The 20,176-nt window shown below is 42.8% G+C and overlaps 1 protein-coding gene across 1 annotated transcript in view; it reads right to left on the bottom strand.

The window, feature by feature from the left end:
* Positions 1-20,176, bottom strand: part of LOC110336040 (24-hydroxycholesterol 7-alpha-hydroxylase) — a 71,530-nt gene that overhangs the window by 17,335 nt on the left and 34,019 nt on the right. The window contains 3 exon segments of the mRNA XM_021218455.1: positions 3,851-3,939; positions 4,864-4,950; positions 10,453-10,586. Of these exon segments, the coding sequence (XP_021074114.1) occupies positions 3,851-3,939; positions 4,864-4,950; positions 10,453-10,586 (310 nt within the window).

Here is a 20,176-nt window from a genome sequence, read left to right as displayed (position 1 = left end):
GAAGAGAAGAGAAGAGAAGAGAAGAGAAGAGAAGAGAAGAGAAGAGAAGAGAAGAGAAGAGAAGAGAAGAGAAGAGAAGATGGAGCAGAGTGAAAAATAAAAGACAGTACAAAATGAAGGGTTAATAGACGAGAAGACAGTTGTGGCAGCTGAGCCAAGAGAAGCTGAGCTGGGCCAGAGAAGATATTGTTCGGAGACAGATAAAAGAAGAATCCACAAAGAACCCACAAACAAGGTAGCTAAAAATAAAAATTAAAAATAACAAAAAACTATACCCCTAAAAGTACAACAGTTCCCATTTTTGAAAGACAAATTCATATATATATATTGAAGTCTTGGTATTATCACACCATTTTATCCAAGTATTTCTTGCTTGCTTGCTACAGATCGGTGTCAATCTTGTTAAAGATCAGCATCTTTAAAAGCATTTATTTATGTGTGTGTGTATCTTCATGAGTTTACATGAGCCCCATATACACAGGTGCTCTGGGAGGCCCAGATCCCAGAAAACTCGGTTATGGGCAATTGCAAACCACCTGTGGTGGGTGTTGGGAACTGAACCTATGGCCTCTGCAAGAATAGGAAAAACTCTTAAGCTCTCAGCTAATATTCCAGCCCTAGATTTACCTTGGAATTTAATCCATATATTTTGTACAGCCAAGCAGATATAATATAATCTTGTAAATGCGAGCACCAAGTAAAGCCAGCTTGGATATCCCATGGAGCAAATAGAGAAAGCATGTTCCCGTGTAAAATCACTAGCTCCCAGAGAGTCCCATGCAAGAAAAATTCTCAACAAGCAATCCCATCCTCCTCTTTCACTTGAATCTCCTAGCTCAAGGTGAGCCTGTGTACTATGATGGGGCTCTCCGTTTTGCATCTTAGTATTTCTGAAGCAGTTTGATAGCTCACACTGCTTCCTCCTACTTGTTCATGTATGGAAGCCTGGACTTTATTAGTAACAGAATTAAGTGAAAATTTTAATTAGTGATATTTTTTTAAAGGTAGTGATACTTAAAAACAAAAATGTCTGACATAGTCAACATTTGTATTCAACCTGTAGAGACTGGTTATATGATAGACACTTCCTTTCTTCTCTTCCTAGGATGCTATGGGGAAGTGCCTAAAAAGGGGTTCCTCCTCAAATCCCTTTAGAATTTTTCAAAGAGGTGCTGCAGCCCTGTCATTGTGCCTGTTAGTTTGTTTTTGTGGCTGTACCAAATATATCAGCAAACTTTTCTGTTTACCCAGAAATTTCTGTTACTCTTTTGGGACCGTTCTCCCAATGGCATATACTCCAGAAAACAGCAGCTGCAACACCATGCGAGTATGTGTTTATGATGAACTCCCGACAGTCAGCTACATGGCAGGCAACTTTCTTTGACTCACTGAGTGTTTTGTGCATGAGAAAATAAGTTGGCCCCTGCTATACCAATTAGGAATGGGTGTCGTTTGCTGGTGTTTATATGAAGGATTCATAGGATTAAATTTCTCGTAGAAAGCTCTCTTGGTGTACTGTTGCCCAAATGAAGTCATTTGCTTGCCTGAACAATTTAAAAACAAAATGTTTCGTGAGTTGCTGGTTTAAAATAAGGGACATGGGGGGGGCAGATATTTTGAAACAGAAACTTAGTAGAAAACTAGACTTAATGAGATTTTTAAAAACAGGGGAGGCAGAGTCAACATTTGTATTCAACCTATGAACCTATGATATTTTGCCACATTTCATACTCAGAATTCCCAAAGGAATGGATAATATATTGCCTCTAAACTTCCTCCTGCATCTACTTTAGCTAGGTTCACCATCTATGACAGCCATGTATAGTCAAAACATCCTAATTTTGATTTCCAGAGGCAATTTGGGAAGGAGCTTACTTCATCCTACAGATTACAGTTGGTCATTGAGGGATGGGTGTCAGGGCAGGCTCTCAAGGCATGGAGCCTGGGAGCAGAGACCATAAAGTAATAGTGCTTAATGACTCGCTCCCCCACGGCGTGTTCAGCTATCTTTCTGATACAGCCCAGACCCATCTGCCTAGGGAGAGCACAGCCAACAGCGGGCTGGGCCTTCCCACGTTGATCAGCAATCACAAAAAAAGTCACAGGACAATCTGACGGAGGCGATTCCTCTTTGAGGACTTCCCAGATGTGTCAAGTTGACAACCAAGATAAGCCAATAATACACCAAGCCAATATTCACAGCCCGACCTTTTTCCTTAACCCGTCCTGATCCAATCCAGCCCAAACATCAGTAAAACCATAAGCTCAGAGCTTCTCTGTACCAGTATCCCTTTTGCTCATTTGGCTTTCTTACCCTACAGAAAGTTCTGCTTCCTTCAGAGGATACTTTTCCTATGAAATCAGCAAGATCCTCCTAACCAGCTACACCAGCTACATCTCGAAGCTTCAGCAGCACATCAGACACTGTTCTCCATTCCTTGAAGCAATGCATGAACCCCATGTCCTCCTTGTCAACACAAAGGGTTCACCTCATGACAGTTGGGATATGGCTCTCTCATATCCAAATCCTCTGAGGTACAAAGAACTCAATAGATTCTGAAAGTACAGTTTTTGTTCAAATACGACACTCGTGATTGAGTCACACTTTCAGGGTCCTTTATTGTACCCATGACCTTCATACTGAAAGGCGTCTCTCAGCCTTAAAAGCCATCAGGGAGGTGATGGCTGTTCTTCGTGGAAAAAAAAAATACTCATCAGGAAACTGTCTACCACTGCCCCATGCCTCGTGCTTTGCTGTAAATACGGCAGTCCTTGGTTTTAATTATCATGCTCAAAGCCAAAGTTGATGAATATAAGAGGTCACTATCGAGTATCTGTTTACGTAAAAGAGACTTGAAAAAAAAAAAAATAACACGTACTGCTTTCGGAAGCATTGCATCTAGGATGGTGACTTACAGCATGATAAGAATGATGAGCTTCTCCCATTTGTTTAGGGACTGCTTTTCTGAGTCTGGAGAGATGGCTTAGCAGCCAACGGAACATACTGCTCTTGTAAAGGACACAAGTTCAAGCACCCACATCACCAGGTCACATCTACTGATAGCACCAGTTCTGTAGGCTCCGATGCCCTCTTGTGGCCTCTGTGGGCACCTACGTACACATGCACATACGTGCACACAGACACTCATAGATGTAAATATGAAAGTGACATAAATCTCTTTCTCTCTAATGAACTTGTTTTCTAATATGGAAATAACATAGGAGTCGGACTGGAAGAGATGCGTTTTGCTGATGCTGTTGCATTGTTTAAACTCTCTTCCTGAAACAGTCGGTATGCATTTATCTTATATAAATGAGCATATAGCATATATAAATGAGCATACAGTATATAATATGCACCTTAATCCAGGTGCTGAGGAGATGGGCACGGACAGAGCCCTGGAACTCACTGGGTTGCCAGCATAAGCTGCTTGGCCAGCTGCAGACCAGTGAAAGATCCAAAAAAATATGAGAAGTCCCTAAGGGACCACGCCTAAGCTGGCATCCTCCTTCCACATGCACACACATGCCTATGCACCTGCACACGTGCATCACATACCCCTCCGATGACATTCACGCCCACATGCAGGTTGGTAGTGCTTCAGACTTCCCATGTGTGAACCATGGAAGCCCCAATATCCTCTGGCACCACCAAGCATTGTGTCTTCTCACGAGAAGTCACCACAGACATTCCGACAAAGACATCCCATGCCAGCACTGACCAAATGAACAAACTGTGCCCTCCTGGGTTTCCCTGTAATTTGATAATAAAGGAGTGATGGTGAGTGTCCCCTGAGCATCTATCCCTTCCACACTTTCTGCACCGATGCCGTTCAGCTGGGGCACTAACCTTCCAGGACACTGGAACTTCCCACCTCCAAATGTCATGAAGTAGTCCAAGAAAATGTACTTATCTAAATTTGCCTCTTTCCAGCGTTCCTGTGGGAAGAAAACACTTTTTTTTTTTTAAATCGGCCTTATATAAATAAGCTTAACTCTACTTCTCTGAGCTAAAAATGATGCTGTACAGCTAATCCTTGCATACAAAGTTGCAGACTTGTGGGTCATTTTTTCCCCCCAGCCTGTTATTAATATCAGACACAATTGTGGTTTTGGAATGTGAACTTATAAACAAGAAAGGCTTAAGAAGAATCCTTTTAAGTGGCAAATGTAAATGACCACGTAAATCACCTACAAGATCAACGTAAGAAGAGGAAAGCATTTATAAAAAAAGGCCTCCGGCTTTATCATAAGATTACTCATAATAATAAATCTAGGAACAAGATGCTGACAGAACTGTAGGCCGGCGGAAGCCTGGGCTGTGGAATGGATACATCTAGGTGCCAGTGCTCCCAGACTTGCTCAAAGGCCAGGCATGAATTAGGTGAACTCTTGGGACTGCCCAGCCCCGTCACTCCCCAAGCACAAGAAGTAACAGATGACTGTTTTAATTTGCACTGTTTTTATTTTGTGAGCTCCTTGGAAACCAGTAACAGAAACGGTTGCCTAAGGAGTACAAAATAAGGCTTCCAGCAGAAGCAAGGACATTGACTTTAATATATAAAAATTCATCTCTGAGGATGCTCTTTCCACCCTCCCCTAGCCGGTCTGTAAATGTTGAGACATCTACATTGGGAATCCTACCAGTCTGTCGTCAGCAATTCTGGGCACAGTTACTAGACAAATATGGCTGCTTGCTGATACAGATTAAGTTCATTTATGCATTCATATTTTTGGCAAGAAACATAGAAATAATAAGAAATAATATATATTGAGAGAGAGAGAGAGAGAGAGAGAGAGAGAGAGAGAGAGAGACAGAGAGAGACAGAGAGAGACAGAGAGAGAGAGAGACAGAGAACTTACAGGATTGAATGACTCAGGTTCAGGAAAATATTTTGGATTTCTGTGTAGCCAGAACATCAGCAGATCACCAGAAGGAACTGTGTGATTCTAAAACAGAAAAATCAGCTTTAAAGAATTTACTTTTGAAATACATTTTAGGGAGAGTTTTAGTCATTAGAAACAAAGCTACAACTAGACTGTGAAAAAGAGAAACATTGATAATAAGTGTGAGAAAATAACAAACTTTCCTGGCTAGGTCAAATTCTCTCTCCCTCTCCCTCCCTCTCTCCCTCCTCCTCTCCCTCTCCCCTCTCTGCATGTGCATGTGTCCACCCATGTGTGTACACGTACACATGTGTACAGATGCATATGTGTGTATATTTATGTGTATGTGTGTACATGTGTGTGCACGTGTGTGTGTGTGTGTCTGTCTGTCTGTCTTTTTCTTTTCCCTGGCACTGTAATAATGAGTGGTCACTATATACCTGGCTTTGTATATAGATACTGGGGATCTGAACTCAGGTCTCCAAGCTTGCAAGACAAGTCCTATTACAAACTAAGCAATTCCCTATTCCCTGAAGAGATCATTTCTATGTCTAATTAGGAGATGGCTCATTTCTATGTCTAATTAGGAGATGACTAATTTCTATGTCTAATTAGGGGATGACTAGTTTCCAATTCTGCTTTATAGTGACATGTACATACATGTTTGACAAAACAGGAGAGAGATACTAGTTAAATGTCATCCCTTATTTTCTTGAGAACTTTATTTTGATTCTGTGTCTATATTGTGTCTGTCTATTTGTGTACATGAGTGGAATATTGGGGAGTTCAGAAAAGGACCTCGGCTTTCCGTGGAGTAGAAGCTATAGACAGTTTAGAACTGCCACAGGGGTCCTGAGAACCACACTTGGGTCCGCTGCAAAAGCAACACATGCTCTTAACCACTGAGCCATCTCCCCAGCCCTGACTAATTTCAGGCACGTGTATGTTCTGTGTGTATATGCATGTGAGTGCTAGTGACCACAGAGGTCAGAAGAGGGTTCCATAGTCTGTACACCTGGCATTGTAAGCAGTGGAGAACCACCCAGCATGGGTGTTAGGAGTGTGTGTGTGTGTGTGTGTGTGTGTGTGTGTGTGTGTGTGCACTTAGGTATGTATATAATTATGTATATCATATCCCTATCCATAATAACAGATATCCAAAACCAAGTTTGATCACATACCTCTTAGTATTATTAACAATTAGTATAGTTAAACAACCATTGTTTTCTCTTGTGACTATTACTTCAATAAAAATATTTTAAAATTTAAAAAAAAATCAATCAAACCACAATGAAAGACCATCTATATAATCCAGAAAGAGTAAATCACACCTATAATCCTAGCTCTTTAGAGGGTGAGGCAGGGGGAATCATTACAAGTTCCAGGCCATCTGGGGATACACACACGTATTCTCTTCAGACTAAAATCCTCCTCAACAACCCTGCCCCAAATGATCATCTACAAAAGTTCTAAAATACATGAAATATTAGAAATAAATCATTTAAAAATAAATCTGATTTGCTGAGAGAGCCCTCATGAAACCCAGTGAGACAGAGACCTCTATGCCAAGTCTGATACTTGTTTTTTAACCAGAATACAAATGGTGTTTAATGGAAGCTCAATCAGGACTATGGCAACATTCAGAGGAACACACACATATTTCTGCTTCATTGTAACAAGTAGACCATTTCCTCTCGGAGTCCATTCACAGCTTGAAGTAATCAATAGATTAATTAAAAGTAAAATTAATCTAAATCACAATAAGACGAAATGCCGTAATGTATGTAAGATCAGTGAAACTAACTTTGTCTTTGCAGTGGGTACACACGCTTTAATGGTTACAAATTGGGATTTTTATCTCTTTTGTGTTCTATCTAAATCCCCTGGTATCAATCAATCCCCAAACTCTCAAACTACATATGAAAAAGAAAAGCAAGAGAGCAGAGGGTACCCATGAGCTCGTCCTGGGCAGTGCAGGCCCTTGAGGCAAACCATTCTTGTGAAATCGTGATTCTGGTGAATGGTTTCCTAATATTTCACTGCGCCATGCCATTGGCCACACGCACAGACTTCACGTGGTAACCTGGAGCATCCTCCCCCTCCCACCCCAATCCTGTCCTCACTACCTTGTCATCTCCATTCCAAACTGACCCATGCCCCAAAACAGTCGTCAGTGGAGTGCACACCTAGCAATGGCACATCTCTGTGGTGGTTTGAATATGCTTGGCCCAGGGAGTGGCACTATAAGGAGGTGTGGCCTTGTTGGAGGAAGTGTGTCACTGAGGGAGATGGGCTTTGAGACTCTCCTCTAAGCTGCCTGGAAGCCAGTCTTCTCCTGGTTCCTTTAGGAACAAGATGGAGCACTCTCAGCTCCTTCTCCAGCACCATGTCTGCTTCCATGCTGCCATGCTTCCTGCCCTAATGATAATAAACTGAACCTCTGAACCTGTAAGCCAACCCCAGTTAAATGCCGTCCTTTATAAGAGTTGCCATGGTCATGGTGTCTCTTCACAGAGATGGAAACCCCACGTAGGACAACCTCCATTACATTTTCCTTTCACTAGGCTCAGGGAATGTCAAGGAACAGGGAGTGACAGATTCTGAGAGACTGGAGAGGAATAGTGTGTTACCTGCTGAAGACCTGTGCACATCCCTTCTCCCCAGGGGCTGTTGGCCACCATCCTGAGAGGACAAAGGAAGCAGAATCGAAGGACAGGGTGTAGATGGCCTGTGAGTACAATGGAAACGACTGCGAGGATCAGGGAGGCAGCTCGACTTTATTAAGATGAATCAATGGCTATATTGTTTTTAGGAAGAGGGTAGGGATTTCTAGGGTGTGTGTGTGTGTGTGTGTGTGTGTGTGTGTGTGTGTGTGTATCACTGACTAGATCTTAGGGTACCAAAGAATGCTTCATTTGCATGAAGGCATTCCAGGAAGACTAGGGGCTTGCTAGACAGGCTCTTATCAGGAGAAAGGAAGCTGAACCTATAATCTCGCCAAGGCTACCTGACATTTCAATGGTAGAGGATATGGGGGAGAAGGCTCCCCAGACTTGGCAGAGAAGAGGAAGCCCTGATAAGAGAGTCCTCCATCTTGCACCAAGCTCAAGAGAGCTGTCCAGATCTGGAGGCCCTGGACCTTTAAACGGTAGGATCCAGCAAAGCCCTGCACTGGATCAAGCCAACACAACAGGGGTGAAATATAAATTCCCACCCCTAGCTGCGGAGCCAGGTACAGCTGATGGCAGCTACGGAAGGCAGAGTCCACTTTCTTTAGAATGTAGCCTCTGGTAGGTTAACCAGGCCCCACATTCGGGTCTATATGAGCAACACTAACTAGATTCAGTGGGTGTTAAGTACAAAAGGAGGACACCATGTTTGAAGGGAGACATGGAAAGGGATCTGAGAGGAGCTGGAGGAGGGGATGAATGTGTACATAGGCATGAATCATAAACATATAGAAAAGTTCTCAAAAATAAACAAAATTTTCAAAAAAAGCAAGACATGTTGAGTCGTCTGACAGGAGCCCATCTGCTGGATGTAAACATTACGTAACTCTGATATAGGATTGCACAGCCAGATTTCTACACGAAAGGTTATGCCTTAGCTAAAATATTTCCCCCCCCCAAAAAAAACCCAAATTTCTGAATGAGATGGTGCTACTTAACTTAGTGTGTCAAACCGTTCTAGGGTCACTTAGTACCCAAGGGAACTTAAGGACTCATACAATAATAAAAGCTACCAAATGCCAATGACACTTTCCATTGGAAAAGTGGAAACTTAGCCTTTACATGGAATCAACAGGGGCCCCACAAAGCTGGAGGCAGTGCATCACATGACCTGAAAGGTACTAAACATGTACAGGAATCAAACCAGCACGAGACCAGACACACAAACTGAGAGAGTAGAACAGAGAGCCCTATAGAAAATTCACTCATTTACGCTGAACTGACGTTTATAAAGGCGCCAAGAATATCCAGTGGGAAGATGTCAGCTTCAGGGATCATAGGATATCTACATGCAGAAGAAAGAAATTGTGTTTTTACCTCATACACTATATAAAAATAAGTCAATTGGATTAAACATGACAGTGTAAAACAGAACAAAAGAGAGGGAAGCCTCCCAGATATCGATCTGGTAAATGAGGATCTGAGGAATCCACAAGCTCAGACAAGGAAAGCAAAGTCAGACAAACGCGATTACTCTACACGGAAATCCTTCTGTGCAACCAAGGATGTCATGGTTACGCATCATGCATCTGATAAAAGACTCATGTTCCCAGTACAAGCAGCTCCAACAACTCCACAGTAAGGACAAAACTGGACCTAAAAAGCAGGCAGTGATCTAAATAGACATTTCTTAAAGGAAGATCCAAAAGCTGGCAGGAGAGATGACTCAAGCATTTTGGGGTGCTCCTTGCACTTCTGAAGGACCCGAGTTTGGTTCCCAGCACCCACACTGTGTAACTTGCAACTGCCTAAACACCAGCTCCCGGGCAGGGAGGCAGGAGTAGGTGGGGGGAGGGTGTATAAATACCCTCATAGAAGCAAGGGGAAGGAGGATGGGATAGGAGGTTCCGGGGTTGGGGGAAGACCAGGAAAGGGGATAACATTTGAAATGTGAATAAAGAAAATGTCTGATAAAACACACAAACAAACAAAAACCCCAGAAGTGTCAGAGAACAATGACAAAAGGGAGTCCTTGGAGACTATTATTTTGGAATTTATGTGAGTACAGTTATGTAGAAAATAATATGGAGGTTCCTCAAAAGTTTAATAGTAGATTTAATGTGGGATCAAGTTGTCCAACTACTGAGTTTATAGTCAAAGGATGTGAAATGAACATGTCATAAAGATAACTGCATGTTCATGTCTACTGCAGCATGCTTTCTGGGGACCGTGACACAGAACCACGTGTGCCTGTCTACAGATGAATGTAATACTAATGTGTACGGTTAAATATCATTCCGCCTCTTAAAAGATGGGAATTCTGCAACAGTACAGAAGATGCTTAAAGACAGAGAAGTCAGGCATGGAGAGACAAGAACCTGATGATCTCAAACGTAAACTTCATTTCCCAGAAGTAGAGTTTGGAGACGTAGTTACTGAGATTTGAGGAATGCTGGTCAAATAATACAAAATTCTATTTTAATGGTAGAATAAGTTAAAGAGCTTTGGTACACCATGTAGTCCCTAAAGTTAGATAGTGTAGTAACTCTGATAGAGTGCAGAAATATTTTCACACAAGAATTGATAAGTGTGTGAAACAATATACAGATTAATGACTTTATTTGGCCATTACAAAATGTACACATATTTCAAAGCATTATATACATACATATATATATATATATATGTGTGTGTGTGTGTGTGTATGTATATATATATATATATATATATATATATATATATATATATGTGTGTGTGTGTGTGTGTGTGTGTGTATAATTTATATTCAGTTACAATAAAATGAGGAAAACAAAAACATATTAGTCTAGAATATGCCTGAACAAAACACATGCTTTTTCTAGAAAGTTCATTATTTTCCAACAAAACCAGTACTTACCAGAATTTTAACTGGCTTCACTACCTTTCTAGTAATGACACTAGGGGCTCTCAAGCAGATGGATTCCAGAATACACCACTTAATTAGAAGAAGCTCCTTCAGGCCCTCTTCAGACACTTTAATCTTGTCTTTCCCTGAAAGAGATTTTAAAGATTAAAGAAGAGATGCGCTAGAGAGACCAGAAGGTAGATTCACGCAGACTAGTCAATGCAGGATAAGCTCACCGACAAGGAAAGTGCCGCTGTGATGTATCGATTTCGCTGCTTTCTCTGACAAGACGGACTGACATCCAACCTAGCTGTAACAGTCCTGTGGCTACAGGATAGCTAAGAGGGTCCCTGTGTGGAAAAGGGTTCAGTTTTTCCACACCTCATTCTTCCTGGTCAAAATCCTCATTGAGTTTCAAGAAATAGCAGTACAAGGGGAAATAAAACAGGCCAGTAAAGTAAATGTTTCCAAAAAGTGCCAGGCATGCTTAGCCACTGGGGAATACAATCAACATTTTCTTAAAGGGGCTGGTAGATGGCTCAATTGGTAAAAACTTGCCATGCAAGCACGGGAACCTGTGTTCAGATCTCCAGCGCCTATGGAAAAAGCTAGGTGGGCTGAATAGGAAAGCGGAGATGGAGGGTCCCTGGGGCTTGCAGGCCAGCCAGCCTAGCTGAATCAGTGAGCTCCAGGTTAGCTGAGATACCCTGTCTCAAAAATTAAGGCAGAAAAAAGCAATCGCAGAAGACATCCACCATCCACCTCTGGCCTCCACAAGCAAATGTACAGAATAGTCCAGGTAAAACACTCAAACACTAAAAATAAACTGTTCTTTTTTAAGTTCTGGAGATCATCATATTGCAAAGTTAAGTCCAACTGTGGGAGATAAATAGAACCTCTCTTTATGCTCTCACGTACCCATATAACACACATACACATCACAGTCCAGTAAAAATGGCTACTATCAAACAAGTTAATGAGAACAAATCTTGGCACTATATAGAGTAAGGAGAGCCCTTACACACTGTTGGCAGGACAGTGTACTGGTGCAGCCACAACAGAAATCCGTATTGAAAGTCCTGATAAAACTAAAACAGAAACTACCATCTGAGGCAACTATGTGACTCCTGGGTACATTCCCAAGGAACTCTATAAGCCAGAACACCACAGAGATATTTGTATGTCCATGTTTGTTAGTGTTCTGTTCACAATGGCCAAGATACAGAAACAACCTAGGCAGTTATTCATAGGATAAAGAAAACGTGGTACATACACACAATGGAATTTTATCCAGGTGTACAGAGGAATGAAATGGAATTCTCTGGAAAATAGATACAAGAGGGGATCACTGGAGTTGTTAAGATGGCTCAGCAGTTAAGAGAACTTCTTGTTCTTGAAGAGGGCCTGGGTTTGGTTCACAGCACTCACAACTACCCATGACTTCAATTCTAGGCAGACTCAACCTTCTCTCCTGGCACCAGGTATTTATTTATAGAGCACATATAGATATACATGCAGGCAAATACCCATATACATAAAATAGATAAGGCCTTTTAAAGCAGTGGGTATCATCATACTATGTAAAATAATACAGACTGTAAAAGAAATATATGGCTTGTTTTCTCTTACATGCAAAATCTATATTTAAGTGTATCAATGAGCATGTATATATGCTATGGCAGTAGATAGGAACCAGGAGAGGGTAAGATAGACTTTAGAGGGAGAACAAGAGAGAGCAGTGGAATATAATTAGTGCATAGTAAGGAGTCAGCACCAGAAGGGGTCAGATGGGTAAGGTAGCAAAAACTTGAATAAGAATAAAGTATATAGAGAGATATTTGTGTCTGAAAACATCCCAAAAATGTAATTTTAAAAGAAACACACACACACAAATACACACCATAGGATATTAAAATGACCTGTTTTAGATTTGGTAATTGGACAGCAGATCTTACTATAAATCCACCTGGCCTTGAACTCATGATCCTCTCATCTCCTTCTTCTGGCTGCTTCAGCTGAATTCAGGGGTCACCATGCATAGCTCTCATCTTTCTATTTAATCTATCTATTATAGAAGACCTAAGTCAGGGTCATTGTCCCCTCTGGAGTGAAGAGCACACCCTTTCAAGACACTCATGCCAAACCTTCCTACAGTGAATAGATAAAGACACCTAAAGACGGACCAGAGGTTAGTCTTTATGCCGCCTGACACACGATCATGAATTTTCAGCCAAATTACACAACTTAAGGGTGAATATTTCAAGGAAAATGTGCATTTCTTGAAAATTACTTAGAATAGCACTGTGTTCCATCTGGTCTTGACAGCACTTACTTAGTAAGTCACCATGATCAATCTACCCAGAGAATTCCCAGGTCCCCTTCCGTTTGTTTCCTCACAGGACCAGAGACAATGAGACAGCCAACCATGGGCAAATTCTAAGGAACCCTGAGCTAAAAGAAGTCTTTACTCCTTTAAGTTGGCCCGCTCATTTATCTGCAGCATTACAAAAGAGGATTTAAAACATCCGTGGGTCAGGATATGGGACACGGGCCTTTAATCCCATTGCCCGGGAGACAGAGGCAGGTGGTTGTGTGTTTGAGGGCAACCTGATCTATATTCTAAGTTCCAGGCCACGTGGTGTATATAAGGAGAGCCTGTCTCAAAACAAAAATTCAGCTGCTGTCAGAGATAATGGTAACAGGCTCATTTCCCTCAGAAAAGCATCAAGTGCTCTGTGTGTGTGTGTGTGCGCGCGCGTGTGCGTGTGTGTGTGCGTGTGCGTGTGTGTATGTGCGTGTGTGTGTGCGTGTGTGTGTGTGCGTGTGTGTGCATGTGTGTGCGCATGTGTGTGTGCATGCATGTGTGTGTGCGTGCGTGCGTGCATGTGTGTGTGCATGTGTGTGTGCGTGCGTGCATGTGTGTGTGTATGTATTTCTGTGTGTGTATGTGTGCAAGTGTGTCTTTCTGTCTCTCTGTCTCTCAGTCTCTGTGTGTGTATGTGTGTGTGCATGTGTGTGCGTATGTGTATTTCTGTGTGAGTGTGTATGTGCACAAGTGTGTCCATGTCTTTCTGCCTCTCTGTCTCTGTCTGTGTGTCTGTGTGTATCTCTCTCTGTGTCTCTCTCTGTGTCTCAGTCTCTCTCTCTCTCTCTCTCTCTCTCTCTCTGTGTGTGTGTGTGTGTGTGTGTGTGTGTGTGTGTGTGTGTGTGTGCACTCGCACATGTACTGACCTGGTTGTCATCAGGCCAGAGGCTGATGTGAGGTGTCTTTCTCTACTGCTATCCACTGTATTTTTGAGTCTCTCACTAAACCTGGAGTTTAGGCCTGCCTGGGGGGAGGGAGTGGGGGAGGGGCCTTTGTCAAAAAGAGAGGCACCTAAATCCCCAGAGAAGGCCTTTTCTCTTTCAGCCACTCTTGGAAATCGCTGGGAACCATACCTGATTCTGTTCTGTCCTGGGCTCAGCCATTCCCTTCTTGCCTGGTGTGTAGGGGGTAGGCGGACCCTCAGACCACCCATTTTAACTCTTTGTGGTCTCCATCGGTGTCTGAGTACACAGGAGCTTGAGAACCACAGCATCTGTCCCAGACCTTGCTGTTTCTTAACTGGGGGTGGGGGAGGGTGGTCAGTGGGACACAGGCAAAGCAGACATGTAGCCAGACAAAAGCATTTCTCTGAACTTTTGTGAGTTATTAGGGCAAATCACTGAAGCTTGAGGGCGGCTGTAGAAACCCCTAATTCGCAGTTAGGATAGAGTATGAATGACGCGTGGGACCTACTACTTTTGATGGTTAGTTAAAACAGGGGTGGCACTGTGGGGTTGAGTCCTGAACTTTCAGGGTCAGCACTAAGTCTAAGGAGCGAGTATTTGTGGTATGTGTGGTGGGGGACCAACTGTAGCTCTGAGTCCGTCCGCTGAGTCCTCCACTTCCTTCCTCCCTCTCAGGGTATCCAGACACTGCTGGGAATTTCAGAAGGATGAGGACTGGGGGGCGTGTGGATGGGAAAGAGGGCCTTCTCCGAGGAGCTTAGTGTTACATGTCTTGTAGAGGAAAGCCTTCTCCAATGGACTTCAATGAAACAGCTCTGTTAGACAATCTTAGCTTGTGCGCATACCTTTATTGGGGTGAATCATGGGTGTATATGGGTCTTGGGGAATGGGAACGAGTTTTCAGAGTAAATGAAAACCATTGGCTAGTGTTTAAAGTTCTGTGAGTGCCTCGTTTGCACAGAGGGACATTCCAGGAATCCCAGGTACTTGCAGGACAGCTTCTTGGGGGACAAGAAGTTGGACTTGTAGGTCTACTAAAGACTACTTGACCTTCCCCCAGTAGAGGGTGTGGGGTTTTTGGCTCCCTAGACAAGGTCAGAGAGGAGGAAGCCTTGCCGGAAAAGGGCCTCCATTTTGCATGGAACTCAGAGAAGCTATCCAGTCATGGCAGACTTCGACCTTAATTAGCAGGGCTCCCCCACAGTATCAGAACTGAATTAAGTTCTGCAATGTCCAGTTGGTGTCTGAGGAGAAATATAAAACGTCCTGGTGTAGAAAGCTAATGCCAGTGTTTTCCATCTGGCAAATACAGTCTACTTAACCCTCTTACTGCATTTCATGCGGAATCTTGGACACGGTGTGAGCTTTGCTGCATTACTGAGCCCGTTTGCCTGACTCAGCTGGCTTACAAACTAGACATCTAGAATGGTGTCTGAATCTACCTTATAGACAGATACAATTGTCGTCTGGGTGGTAATCGTAAATGTAAATCTCCCGGAATCACAGCTGCCAAACAGCAAGAACTTAGCAAATGTTACCCATCATCATGATTCCCTCTGCCCTTTGCAACTGTTTGAAAAACTGGCTGCCACTCACCCTTCAGGCCACAGGTAAAGCATCCCCCAAGGGAAGCATTCCCCAACTACCCCAGTTCTCTCCTGACTCAGCACCGTGCCACGCTATCTCCATTGGTTTGATACAGGAATTAATTCAGCTCACATTTTTATCATGGGGTTCCCCGCGTGCAGTAACATTTCATTTCCTTCTGAATCTCGTTTATTTAGTGTACTTATGATCTAACACAATGCTTTATACACGGGAGGCATTCTGTATATTATTATTGGTGGGATAAATGAACAGACCAATGGACTGGTGTTTGAAACAGTGGAAGAGAAGACCAGTTTGAAAAAGCACTAGCTTGTGTGTATGTGAGGGGAAAGATTTGGTGACAATTCTGAGGCAGAACTGGGGAAGGGGGGCGGTGAATGTTTAAGTGAAATAGAATTTAATAAAAACTTTGTAAAAAATGGACCTAAGAATTGACAGTTCTGGGAAATTCCCCAGTGATCCTACATGGCTGGTCTGGGGACCACAGTTTAAGGAAAAACAAAACAAAACACAGTGGCAGATTAAAAGAAAAAGAAGGGAACTGTGTATATCCCTCAGTGGGAGAACACTGACCTGCATGTCAAAGGCCCTGGGTTCAGTTCCTAGTACAGTAAATCAGTAAATAAACAAAAGATCCTCTTGTACTTTATTTATTAAATATTCTCATTTTAAAGCTGCTCTTATTTCTATACTAATTTTAAAATTACCACTCCTCTTTAAAGACAGAGATAAATAAACCTAAGAGGTGAAAATTATGATTAAAATTATAGCCGAGGGCATAAATCGCAAGTGCATGTGCTGTCAGCAAACATCACTCACCTCGCTTCGATTGCCATCAGTGTGTAAGAAAGGACTTTTAGTTCCTGTGATGAGCCATAAAACCAGGCCATGCCTTTTCTGAGTCTGACAAATCCAGAAATTTCTTCCATTTAAAATTTCATTTTAAATTGTATTGGGGTACTGGGCTTAAGACTTGGGTCTTTAGGCTTGGAGTCAGGAGCAATTACCCTGTAAACCATCTTACCATTTTATCATTTTTTATAACTACAAAGGCATCAGCTGCCTCTAAGCAGTGGTGCCTAGGAGGCCACTGGCTGAGCTTATATACCCACCCACCCACCTAACTATGTCTGTCTGTCTGTCTGTCTGCCTGTCTAGCTACCTACCCACCCACCTACATACATACCTACATACCTATGTCTGTCTGCCTATCTACCTACCTATGTCTATCTATGTGTCTGTCTGTCTAGCTACCTACCTATGTCTGTCTGTCTGTCTATCTATCTATCTATCTATCTATCTATCTATCCTATCTACCCAACTNCTATCTATCTATCTATCTATCTATCTATCTATCCTATCTACCCAACTACCTCTCTCTCTCTCTCTCTCTCTCTCTCTCTCTCTCTCTCTCTCCCTCTCTCTCTCTCTCTCCTTTCTCAGTCTCATGTTTCTCTCTCATGAAACCACAGTTAAGGGTGTGGCTCATTAAACATGACAACAGTTCAGATCCAGCTTTACTGTTTTATTCTATAAAGTTTTACCTTCCAATAAAAACATCCACGCTCATCTGTGGCTGGCTGCCTACTACAATGGCAGGCCAGAGAAGGCCACGGCAGAGATTTTTTTATGGTCCATAAAATCTAAAATACAAGACCTGGCATGGAAAAAGTTTACTCCTGTGCACAGGGCAAGAGGAGGATGAGCTATTATTGGGTTTGCTCCAAAGGTCAGGCTGTATTGCCGCCCCCGAGTTTACAAGTGGGATGGATCCTGTGTGGGCTCCACTGCCCTTACCACTTCTATATCCAGGTCAAGTGTATGAAGCCTAGTGCACTCTTTTAATAACCCCATAAAATACATTTCATTAAGAAAACATAGACTCCATGGCCAGGGGGAGAACACACTTATTTAGAATGTTTGCTGCGATGCTTACGTTTTCTTGCTCAGAGAGCACGTGCCAGCAGATGTGCTGGCCAATCTGTTTCTTGACATTTGGTTTCTACCTGTTCTCTTTTCGAAATGAGAGCTAAGAAGTTGAGATCTCCCTCCCCCCGGCCCCACAGTAGCCGTTTCCTTACGACAGAGAGAGTGATTCCCTTTCAGCCATCCTGTGTTTCAGTTGGCTCCATTTTCCCTGCGGTACAAACATCTCCCGGGTACCAAACAGAAATGGCAAATGGGTAACATATGGTGCCTAAGGGGAAAATCCTTGGGATTCAAGGAAAGCACAGAAAAAAAAAAAAAATCTCGACAGCAGACGTGTGCCTTTCTGCCTGTTTGCCAACCAGCCTCGCTCAAGAACCACCCATCTAGTCCCATGTATGTCCTCCTACGTTACTCAAGGAATTAAACTGCACGTGACATGTGGATCATACCCACCTAGAGGAATTGGAAAGTCATAGAGACACATTATTTCCATTAGAAATGAGCTAGCTTGGTTGAGGACTCTGATACCGAGAACTGGCTTTAGGACCTGGATAAAAGGTTAGCCACTTTTGATAACAGGATGGACCAAATGCCTGCAACTTCTGGCACCTCAATATTTTACACGGAACAAGAAAACACAGACATCCTAGAGTTAATCTACATTAACCTGAAAGCGGAGGGGGAAAGGGAGACAAAACTTCTACGATATACTGAAGGGAAAAGAACATGAGGGAGGAAAGAAAGGGAGGAAGGGAAGCCCTTAGATGCTACTGAATAAGAAATGATTACCTGTCTATAGAAAGCCTGTAGTGTGTGTGTGGGGGGGGGCAGATAGCAGAAAGGAAAGGGTATTAGATCTGCTGCAGTATGCATGAAGAGGTGGCAGCTGGCTATTTCTAGAAAGAGAAAGAGCCTGGGAGAGGCAGCAGGAGATGCAGTGTCCCACTGTCCCTGGAACCCTGGTTCCTGGACTGGTCTCAGCATCTGCTCGCTGCCATTTGTATGTCCTGCCTCCTTTTCTGCACTGGGCTACCTTAGTGCATACAGTTCTAGATCACGGCTGTCCCAAGCACCAACTCTTTGTGTCAGTTGATTTCATCACAATCTTAAAAGCATGAGACAACGAAAAGTCACAGCTACACTGTGGTAGGAGACGACTCACAATGAAAGGTCTCAGCTGCCATTCAGGCTTCCAGAGACTCTGCCTCACTATGAGGTTGTTAGTCACTGGCTGTGGCGCTAAGGCTCAGCCAGAAGCCTATGGGCATGGCAAATTGAAACAGGGGATGCTGATGACCAATTCTACAAACCAGAGACCAGAGATAGGTTTTAGACCTGTTTTTTCTTGATCCTGAAAGCCATGGAAGACCGAGTCAACTAGGGTCCTTAATAAACAGACAGATACTGCAACAAGTTAGCAGGATCCTCTGAGTGTGTAAACAGTCAGATACTGCAACAAGTTAGCAGAATCCTCTGAGTAGGATCCTGAAGCCCACTTCTGGGGAAGACTGGTTTCTCCCAAGATAACTTGATACAAATTAGATTTGAACAAATTCACCAAGCACTCCTTCCTTTTCCACTGTTGTTTAGTTCACTATTGCTATATGTAGTGGCTATTCCTGGTTGTCAACTTGACTATATTTGAAATGAACTACAATCCAGAATTGGAAGGCTTACCAGTGACCCTAATCTGGAGGCTGGGAGATAGAAGTTTCTGATCTGGATCTTGGTATGGAGATCTTGAGACACAGTGGTGATTGAATCCAGAAGATTAAGACAGGGAGATCTCCGAGTCCAAGGTCATCTGGNATTAAAGGTGTGGTGGCACACACCTTTAATCTGGGCTACACCTTCTGCTGGNGACCATATAAGGACATTGGAAGAAGGGAGTCTNGCTCTCGCTCTTCTGCCTGCCGTGTGGGACTAAGCAACTGCTAGACCTTTGGACTTCCATTCACAGCTACTACTGAACCATTATTAGGAATTGGACTGCAGACTGTAAGTCATCAATAAATTCCTTTACTATTTAGAGACTATCCGTAAGTTCTGTGACTCTAGAGAACCCTGACTAATACACTATAGTATAACAGATAATAAATATGTTTCTGCTAGACTAAAGGTAGGTGATGACCACTAGTCAGGGATTATTAACACCCCAAATCAGAAGGGATAGCTTCCAGTGGGAACCACTCTGGTGGTTCATCTTCATTGTATACCGACAGGAATCACCAAGGAGACACTCCACTGGGCCCGACTGGGACAGCACTTCCACTGAGGTTTAACTGAGGAAGAAAGATGCGTCCTCAATGTGGGTGTCATCCCAGGGACTGGACTTTCAGACCAAACAAAAAGGAAGAAGAAAGGAAGCCAGCTGAGTTACAGAGTTCATCATTCCTTGCTTCCTGATGGCAGACACGATGTGATCAGCCACTTCGAGGTTCTGCTACCTGGCTTTTCCTGCCATGATGGGCTGATTCCTTCAAACCTCATTCAGAATAAATCCTTCCTCACTGAAGGTGCTTTTGTCTAATGTTTTGTCACAGCAATGAGAAAACAATAGCCACCACATCTCCTTGCTCTAACCCATGGCATGTTTCTGACCTTGGAGTTTGAACTTGGTCATAGTGAAATTTAGAGAATTAAAAGAAAAAACAAAAAGCAACAAGTTTTTAATCTGAAGTGTTGCTATTAGACTATTTTCATTGTGGAAACATTTTACATCGCATCGCATTATGTAGCACTGAAAGCTTGTTTCTAATGAAAAAAAAAATAGCTAAAGCTGTGGTGTGCAACTGTGCACATGATGTGGAAAACAAGCATTTTAATTGTATACTTTTAGTTTCTCAAACCCCAGTGTGATATGTAGCATCCCTGGACAAGACAAGAGAAATAAAAGAAACATTATGTTTTCAAACATCTTTCTGCTAAG

Source organism: Mus pahari, chromosome 18, assembly GCF_900095145.1.
Source record: "Mus pahari chromosome 18, PAHARI_EIJ_v1.1, whole genome shotgun sequence".
NCBI classification, from domain to species: Eukaryota; Metazoa; Chordata; class Mammalia; order Rodentia; family Muridae; genus Mus; species Mus pahari.
Note: the sequence above shows the minus strand (reverse complement) of the source record. Positions and strands in the feature narration are given on the sequence as shown.